The sequence below is a fragment of the Rhodnius prolixus genome, unplaced genomic scaffold (genome assembly GCF_049639745.1).
Source record: "Rhodnius prolixus isolate KJV_2025 unplaced genomic scaffold, Rpr scaffold_6, whole genome shotgun sequence".
Lineage (NCBI taxonomy): Eukaryota > Metazoa > Arthropoda > Insecta > Hemiptera > Reduviidae > Rhodnius > Rhodnius prolixus.
Window position 1 is genome coordinate 24,162,979 of NW_027411634.1, and position 9,701 is coordinate 24,172,679.

The following is a 9,701-nucleotide window of genomic DNA, read 5'->3' on the forward strand; positions in this document are numbered from 1 at the left end:
GCAAGGAAACATTTTAAAAGGACATTAATCCATTGTTTACATTATTTTGCATTTTATAATCAACTGACGATCAATTTACTGCTTCAACTATTCAATTTTCTGGCTTTCTCATTTCTTTTTTTTTTTTAATCCTTGTATATTCCATAAAAATGAATAAGAATAGAAAAACATATGCACTTACCTAGATATCCAAAAAATAAATTTATAATCCACAAATATTTTAGGACAATGGTCCCAAACCATTTGTCAAGAATGAAGCAACAGCAAAATTATACCCTAATCCATTTGTCGCTTAACCTAACACGAGTCATGCATATCAGTTAGGAAACAGGCAAAGAAATACAGACTTAGGAGTTCTTTGACAGTTAAAAGCCATTGAGTTACATATTGCTAATAATGAAAGAAGTTCCTTATTTAAGCCTTTTGTGATAATTTGAAGATTTTCCAAAAAGCTAAGTTTAAATAAAAGTGACTGCCATCCTCATAGTCAAACACTGCCGAAAAATCAATCAAAAAACAAAAACGCAAGACTCGAACATTATCAATTGTTATCTACTAATCCTATTCTGCATTTCATTCAGGATCTTCCACTCAAAAATCTTCACTTCACAACCGCTATGCCACTACCCTCCTATAGTCTTGTTATAATCAAGGTATCCTGACAGACAGAGGCCGAAACCAATCTTTCATCCATAAAATAGAGCAGAGTTTTCTGGCCATCCAGCATTGGGAACTAAACTATCAAATTGAAGTAGGAGCAGTTTATTTCAATTGAGAGTCTCTTAAAAAAAAGAGAAAAAATGAGGAGGCTGAAGTTGCTTAAGAACATATTATTAACAAAAAATAAAAATAAACTATTTTTAATAGTTCTACAGAGCCATAGAATATCCAGGTAATAAGCTCTATGACTACTAAACTTCCAAACAAGAACCACATGACATGAAAATTAAACTTTAAAATCACATGTTTTTTTGTTTTTAAATAAAAAACGAAATTAATATTTTATCCAAATTTATTTAGGAAAATTTTCATTGAAAAACTAGGTATGAAAACAATAGTATATGTTTTGTATTTGTAAAATAGATTTTTCAAATCTCTTTGAATCCAGTTGTATAATTACTTACATAATTTCTCTAATAGGTAAGTTGTATTGTCTATGAATTTGGTTTTAGAAGACATGACCTTTCATTTTTTTTTTTCGTAGGATGCTCTTAATTTTACTATCACCATAACGGTTTCAGTGAGAGAAATTTTTTAATTATTTTTATGAAAGCTTTTGTTACAAAACTAAATACTATAACAATTATTTGGTCACACCAAACTATACAGAGTTCAATTTATGTATATCTAAACCAAGCTTCATTACTTATACAACAATTATAAATCAATTTCTTTAGAAAACAAGTTGTTGATAAAAGTGTGGGTTATTTTTTTTAATACAGATAATCATTTATTTCAATGAATTTCTAATTACATTTTGAACTGATCGATCAACTCAACAGCATAATTCATTGATGACAAGCCTTTCTCTGATGACAGTCAACAAAATTATCTGATGTTAAACACTCATTCGACTTTCTGTTACTACTATTCTATTTTTTTCTAGCATTGTTTGAACTGGATATTTGCTAATCTATTGATTTTAATCCATTAAAGAGTATTTTCTAGAAGTTAAATTGATAATATGATCAGTTAGTTACATTTAACACCACTTGCAGCGTTACACTTGCGCTACTTGGATGTGTGGATTCAATTTTATTGTTATAAAAAATGTAGACCTCTGAAAATAAGATAATAAAATATAAGTAGCTATTCATTATAATAAATAAATTATATAATATAAAATAGTTTCGCAAAGTCGAAGGCTCGTAGACTGCACTAAAAGACTGTTTAAGAAGCAGCAAAAAATGGCTGTAAATAAATTTAGATACTTGGGCAGAATGATCACGCCTAACAGAGTTAGCATGGAAAGAGAAGAGTCTCAAATTCGGTGCGAGGAAATAGTTACTGAAAGTTAGGAGCACAAAGTACAGGGAATTCATAGAGAGCTACGCAGAAGAAGATCTGCTGTGAAGTAATCTGGGCTGGTTAGTGCTTCCAGTGCGGTGGAACTGTGTTAGAAGAGCGTCCGCAGGGGCCACTAGAACAGTCTCTTTTAAGATGACTCCAAGATGTAGAGGACGTTTTGAAGGTTATAAGCACTAGATCGTCGCAAAAGAAGGCAACTGAGAAGGACGCCTGGCTGTTCTAAACCAGTAGGAAGGAGAAGACTTGCTTTTTATATCAACAATTAGCCATCCTGAGTTTAATGAAAGTTATTGGTATTACAAAACAAGTATATTTATTTGATGAACGAATTTTATGAAGAAGATTTATTATCTTGCAGAAATTAAAGTCACCAAGTTGTCTTGGAAATAACTTTAGTAATTAACGATGCTTTTTATTCTTTCACCTTCACTTATTCAAAATCTCTGTACTGCATTCCTTATTCTAACAAAAAATATTTTCACAGAAGTATTAGTTTCAGGCAGGGTAGAGTCAATTTATCTACTTTAGCATTGTTTAGGGATTGTAACTTCAGGTACATTTAATTAGTTCCATAAAATAGTGCAACAGTCAAGTGGCAGTTATATTGTAATATAACCTTAGGGTTTACCTGACAATTAAATTATAATTAAGTACAGAGAATCCTAGCTTATAACTCTAAGTCAAAGGGCTTTCCCAAAAAAGACAACTGTTCCAAGCATTTTTACTAATGTAAGTTTCTTATCAAAGAAGTAAAAACTGCATTCAGTGCAGTTTGATTAAGTTAATCCGTTTGCCTCTGGCCTTTTTGAAGTGGTTCCTTTTGTTTTAGTTATTTTGTTGATACAAGAATACAAAATTTTAAATCTAACCTACAAATGGTCTCAAAATGCCTTTTTTTTCTGAGATTCCTTAACGCTCATCTTCTTGGTCTAAAGGAGTCGTTTAACTAAAAGTTTTAGTAAAATGCAATCATCATTTATGTTTAATCAAGCTTCTATGAACATTTTCTCATCAAAAGTTTTGATTCAAATCAATTTTTGATTATTTTTTATCAACTCTTTGCTTGTTTAACACTAAATTTTTCATTTGCAGATGGTAATACAAGCTGATAAGAGTTAAGAATGTACTGAAGAAACTAAAAAGGAAAAAGTATATAAAGAAAAACTATCTTTTCTTTTTTTTAAACAAAAAAGAAAAAGAAGGACGATTTAAGAATTATGCAAAGCAGCAGCCACAAAAGAAGAACGAGAAGAGATGATGCAGCATCTTCAAGGAAACCAGATAAAACCAAAAAAAAGGACGTTGAAAAATTTAATGAATGTGGGGATGCACCAGTAAGTAGATTGACTTATGATGTTGAACCAGAAAAACACAAATATGAGGAATGGCAATTAGATCAAGAAGGTTCATCGCGATGGTCAGTAGAGTTCGAAGAGCCATCATACTACAAGTATAAGGGTGTTGGAAAGGAGCACAAAGAAAAAGAAGAAGGAAAGGATCAAAAATTCGCTGAAGACTGCCTCAATATAACATCTTCGGGTCCTAAAAGTAATGTAAGAAATTAATGTAAATTATTAACAACCAGAATTAATTTACATAATTTTAATAACAAAATAATGAACCTATTTGTTTGATTGTTTTTTCGAAATTACCCCTAGAATTTTAGTGAACTTAGATTTGTTTACATCACAGCGGATTGTCCTTAAGTAAGCATTTATAATTTATTTATTGAAGCCATTTTATGTTTACAGTCCCTAAGTGCCTACATTAGGTTGGAACGGGCAAAAGTCAAACAAAAGTTGAAAATAGTTGCTCCTTTCAACTGATTCTGTTAATTAAAATCTCAACTTAGCTAAATTGGGTTTGGTCATCTCTATTAAATTCTAATTCTTCTATTTTTTTTTATTTTTATCGTTTAAAATAATAATTAATCTATTGATAACTATCTATTAAACTAGGATATCGATTCTGTACACCATTCCGGCAGAATTCGCTTTTGTATCTTCTGAGAGAACTTCAAGTTACCATATGAAATGAGGTTTAGTAAGTCGAGTTAGTAAGTTTTCTTATTGCTCAGGTTATGCCATAAATATTTTGCAGGTAATTGAGTTTATGAAGACAGGAAATATGAAGTTAGCACTTAGTTTAAAATAAAATCTTCGTGCACTAAGCTAGAAAGCATCAAAATGTTGGAAAATCAACAATCTGCAAAGGATCTACAGTATGATCTACATCGTTTGTTTTTGTATATTTTACCAATATATAATTTTCTTTATTTATTTTTTTTAAATAATACACTACTTAAAAAAAAATAATAATAAGCAAAATTGTGATCTTTATGATTTCAGAAAAGATGAAAAAACATTTTTAAACCACTTGTATCTTTACAGCTCTTGAATGATGGAGACATCAATATCGAAGATTTTGATGTTGAAGATTTGGAAGATGATGATGATGATGATGTTGAGGAAGAACTAGATCCAGATTACGATGCTGAGGATCTAGAGGACGAGGAAGAAGAGGAGGATATCGATGAAGGTGCTTTCCTTGGGGAATGTGAATTCGCTGAAGCACAGGCTAGTTTAAATTACTAGATATTTATTTTAATTCTTCATTTAGCAACTTTAAACAGTAATCAATTTTTAACCCTGCCCTTAGTTTGTTTCTTGGTAGGAGTCTTTTACAGCTTTTGAGGTAACAGTGTTCTCAAAGACTCCAGATGCCGATAAATAAAGGTGTTGACGCACCTTTTTGACTACGATTTTCTCATATTAAAATTGTGATTGACAAAGTTTCTTAAAAACTTTTATCTGAATCTTTAGTTGTTATCTCTTGCAGTCTCCACCATTGATAACACTGGTTGCTTTAAGATTTTTCCAGCACTTATCACTCTAGTCCAGAATCCTAAATATGCTAATAAATGCTCTTTCCTGCATCACTAAGTAAAATATACACAATGACTTTATATTTTCTTACCTTTCTGGCATAGCAGAATCCTATTATCTAAAATTCCATATTCCCAACTATCAAATCTACAGTTGAAAACCCTCTCTACCATCAATCTTCCTGGTAGTCCACCCAGACGCCAGAAACGTTGATAGCTCCATGACCAATTACTAGATCGTTGACTTTCCAGAAAGAGTTTTAAAACCTTTATTACAGTAAAATACTACATTAAAAAGGTGCAGGACTGGACTTTGGTACAGTAAAAGAAGTCCACTTTGCCTCTTACCTGCTTGACTGGGTGAGTTTTTTGATAGCCTTGTCACTGTCCATGATAACATTTCCACATTAAAAAGGGAATTCTTTCTGCTAAAAAAACGCATTTTAGGCAGTACAGGCTGATAAAAAAGTGGGCACCTTACCTAAGCAAACAAGATGAGGCTTTATAATTAATTTTATAGATTCAATCAGTGCTCATGAATGGGTCCGAAACGTGGACTCCACTAAAAGTATTAGAGAAAAATACTCCAGCGTTTACTTGAGCTTTTAAGAGTAGGGTCAAGTTTGGTTTGGAGATACAACCTTGAGCTTATTCAATGTTTAATGAAACGAATACCGTTAGAACATCTATATTCAGTCGGCGGGCAGATCATGAAGTTCGAATAAGCTATGCAGAAATGCAAGAAAAAAAAGACAAGAAGGCATACATACATTTGGCACTCATCCAACGGGGTGCCCAAAGATTCACCGGATCAATTGGATTAAAGATGTCAAATCACTACTCCAGGATAACTGGCGAAAGCTCTTAGTGGAGGCCAAGACCCATTAGGGAAGTGAAGCGCTGTTGAAGATGAAGGTATAAGTTGATTGTGCCACTGACGAAGTGAAGGCATATGTTTCCTTCAATTTTTGGCCCACAAATGCAGATGTAAAATTCCTATTTTTAAGAAACTAATGTGACTGTACTGCGAGAATCGCAGATATTGAAGAGTTTCACAACATATTTAGATGAAATTAATGAGAAATAATAACTTAAGCCCTCCTAGATATAGAATATATAAAAAGTCCAAAGTAACATTGGTTAGGAAGATATCCAGGATAATAGCCGTAGCAAGCTAATATAACTAACAGGAAGGTTTTTATTCGGTTAGAGATCAGGTTTGGTCCGTGCCACGGTGATCTTGTTTTAGTAATTATGTTTTCTACTATCTCTGTCTACGTCTTTCTTACAAAGGATACATGTTTGTAGGTTGATAAAGTGAGATAGTTAGACTGGGCGACGAACATAATCCGAGACCCCACTGTACACAGTGGCAACTACATAGTCCTACTCCCGTCCACTCTTCATGGTCGTACTTCTAATTTGAAAACGAGTCTCCAACAGAGCTACTGGTTTTTATTTAACAACCTCTACCAACTGTAGTTTATATCTCATCTGTCTACCATTTAATAAATAGCATTAATAACAATATTTCTTTCTTTGTATCTCCTCCTCTCTCTGGAGCGCCCTTATCCAAAAAATTTTTTTGTTTGAATTGGTACATTTAACATTACACAGTAATTTACTTTTGTAAGTAAACTATCAACAGATTTTGAACAAGTCTAACATTCTTTTTGGATAGGTATATTGAGTCTACAATTGGTTAAAAGTGCTCTTCAAGAAAACGGCGCAAAAAAAAAACTTGCCTTAAGAACAGAATTACTTAATTTGTTTTCTGTATCTAGAGGGCACTTATATTTAAAGGTTTCTAATGAGGAAGGTAGCATTAATCGGAACATTCAGAGGGGAGATTTTCAAATAGCCGATGAAGAACACATCCTCTAATTTCCGTAATTGCATTATTATTATATCTGACAATTTTTGAAAGGTATTAATAATAATAATAATAATCCTTTATTATAATAAAAGGGAAGGGATTAGCTGTGAGGTTAGCATACTGGACTCCCACGCGGAGGTCCCGGGTTCGAATCCAGCAGCTGACCCTTAGATTTTCTCTTCCTAGGAGCTTCTTACAGCTCACTGTCCGGTGATGGACAGTGTTGTCTGTAACGAGAGAACACTGTCCGGAGGCCGGCAGTGCACTGGAAAAAGCTCCGGGCGCTAATAACCTCAACTGTTGATGCGCCAAAAAAAAAAAAAATAATAATAATAATCCTTTATTTACATACTGAAAAAGAAAATAATAACACAAATAAATATCCATTGCTCAGTTTAAATAAGACAAAAATTAAAAATAAATTATTAAAACTACACTGATATAAATCATTGTTCATTGATCCATTTTGCTGTAAAATATGTAGGCCTTCCTATTAGGGAGTTTTGGTCCTTTGACGGTAACCAGCCGTACCTAAGAATGAGAGTTCCCTGATTTCTCCATCTGTTCGCACTTCTTATTCCAGTAGGTTGTGTCTTCCGCTTTCCTCAGCCAGCTGTCTCCGTCTTCTTTTCTTATCTCGCCTGACCATCTTTTGCACTGTCTACCTTTTTCCCTTTTTCCTTCTAAAGGTAACCACTCCGTAACCATCCTTGTCCATCTGTGGGTATCCGTTCTGGCCAAATGTCCAGCCCACTCCCACTTTAACTTCTTACAGCACCGAACGGCGTCTCTCACTGAAGTTCTTTCCCTTATAATTTGGCTTCTAATCCTGTCTCTTCTCTTTATGTTTAGCATGCTTCTCTCAACGCTTCTTTGCCAAATTTCTCTTTTCTACTGCTTTTGTGGTCGACCAAGTTTAGCATCCATACGTCAGCACAGAAAGTATATTGCAGTTGAATATATAACTATTCCATTTAATGTCTATGTTTGCCTTCATTATGCACCTCAAGGACCAATATTTTCTCCAAGAGAGAGCGATACGCCTCTGAATCTCTTTTGGGAGCCTGTTTTGAAAAGAAACTGTTTGACCCAGATAAACAACAATTTCAATACTGGGATGCTGTATTCTTATCCGACTAATCACGCTATTTGTGATGACTTTAGTTTTTTGATTCAGCTCTTTCTAAAAAAGGTATTAACAGCGGATGTATAAAAAAATGTGAATATGATGAGGATTACCAAGGCACTGAACTAGTGAGGAAAATTTAAAATATCTCATCCATCATGGAAAGAAACTATTCAATGATATTTTGGGTAAAACTGATAAATGTAAACTGGTATTTGCATTCATACTGATTGACTCTACAGTCCTTAAAAGACTTGAGCCTTTACATCAAACTGAAGCTGCTCCTGCCGATCTTACTTAGACCTAGTCTTGCTTAGAATTTCCACAATAGGCCTTTATAAGATCAGTATCGCTGACTGATAGTTTGGACTGGCAAAACTTTCAAAATTTTTTAGAATTAAAAACCATTACATTCCTCATTCTCTTAAAAAACAACTTATTTTCATTAATTCATGTATTGATTTTAATTTTTTTAGTAAATTCTCTTTAAAGGTTTATTGTGTTTGTTTTAGTCACAACCATCATGATAACTTTAATTTGTTTAACCTTTCTAATCATATAAACCTTCACAGATAATTGTTTTGTGAAAATTTTATTCACGAACTTTGCCCTATTGTTTTAGCACTTTTTTTTTAGTACCTGACATCGTGACATCCATTGTTTACTCATTAAAAGTCATTAAGAATTATTAATGACTAAAATGAAAGAATGACGTTCATTTTACCTAATTAATTTCTTGATTACAGGTGATGACAGAACGATTTGATGATGTGTCAGACAAAAGTGTGGGAGATCCGAAAGATAGCTATAGCAATATATATTTCTGGGCTTACGCTTTGATTGGTGGCTTATTTTTGGCATTTACTTTATATTTGACATTTAATATATTACCTACAGAAATGAAGATCACCAAAGAGGAAATACCAGTGAAACAAAATGAAATAGAGCAATAATATGCTGAAAAAAGTAAAAGTGGTTGTATTTATTTGATGCTATGACTGATTTATCTTTTGCATTAAACCAGGGGTTGAAAAATTCCTAAAAATTTTGTGACAAAGTTTTATTCTAAAAAATTCTTTATGGACTTATTAAGAAAAATATTTTTCGATAAAAGTTAATCTAATACTTTAATGATGAAAAGTTTTTCTTCAATAAGTTCTAAGTTCACTCCGAGCTTGTTAATAATAAAAATAAAGTATAAAGTTTTTTTTTTTGCTCTTGATTGTGATTATAAAATTTACAGACAAATCTAAGGGTAGACAGCTAAATTCAAAGCCGGAATCTCCGCGCGGGTAAATATTTTATCTTTTAAAAAGACCAAAAGGTCTTACCTTTATTTTTTAGCCTTATTCCTTAATTTTTGTGCTTCTTAATTTTTTTTCCCCCTTTAAAACTTTTTATTAATCTTATAAGGATAAAGTTCTTTAGTAAACAAGTTTTTAAATATCATTTTCAATAATCTTTCGCAACTTAAAAGTTCAATAAAACCTTCAATATTATGATCCCTGCATTAAATTATTATTCGCTGATGGACGAATTCAAATTATGTGTTGAAGAGATTTTTTTGGACCTTCAGGTACACCAACTTATTTGTGTCTGCGATTAGTTTTCCCTTCTGTTGAAGGGAGTTCATTAGGTAGCGTAATAAAATGGAGAAAGAGTTCCAAAATCCGTAAATTCGATTCAGTAATATATTCATTAATATCAGATTTCCAAAGCTTTCCCTTTGACAGAAAAGTACTTTGACTGATTGATCGTAAGCATCAAGGGAAGCTCCCCTAAAAAAA

At 32.6% G+C, this 9,701-nt stretch overlaps 1 protein-coding gene across 2 annotated transcripts; it reads left to right on the forward strand.

Moving 5' to 3' along the window:
• The first annotated feature begins 903 nt into the window (after nt 1–903).
• Nucleotides 904–8,959, forward strand: LOC141460775 (uncharacterized). 2 transcript variants are annotated; one of them, XM_074141078.1, is made up of 4 exons: nt 904–1,043; nt 3,121–3,581; nt 4,419–4,604; nt 8,661–8,959. In XM_074141078.1, exons 2-4 carry the CDS (start codon nt 3,246–3,248, stop codon nt 8,865–8,867), a joined length of 729 nt encoding a protein of 242 aa, XP_073997179.1. In that variant the 5' UTR covers nt 904–1,043; nt 3,121–3,245; the 3' UTR covers nt 8,868–8,959. The 2 variants fall into 2 exon arrangements, with proteins under 2 accessions (XP_073997179.1, XP_073997178.1); XM_074141077.1 differs by having other exon boundaries at nt 982–1,140.
• Nucleotides 8,960–9,701: the final 742 nt, after the last annotated feature.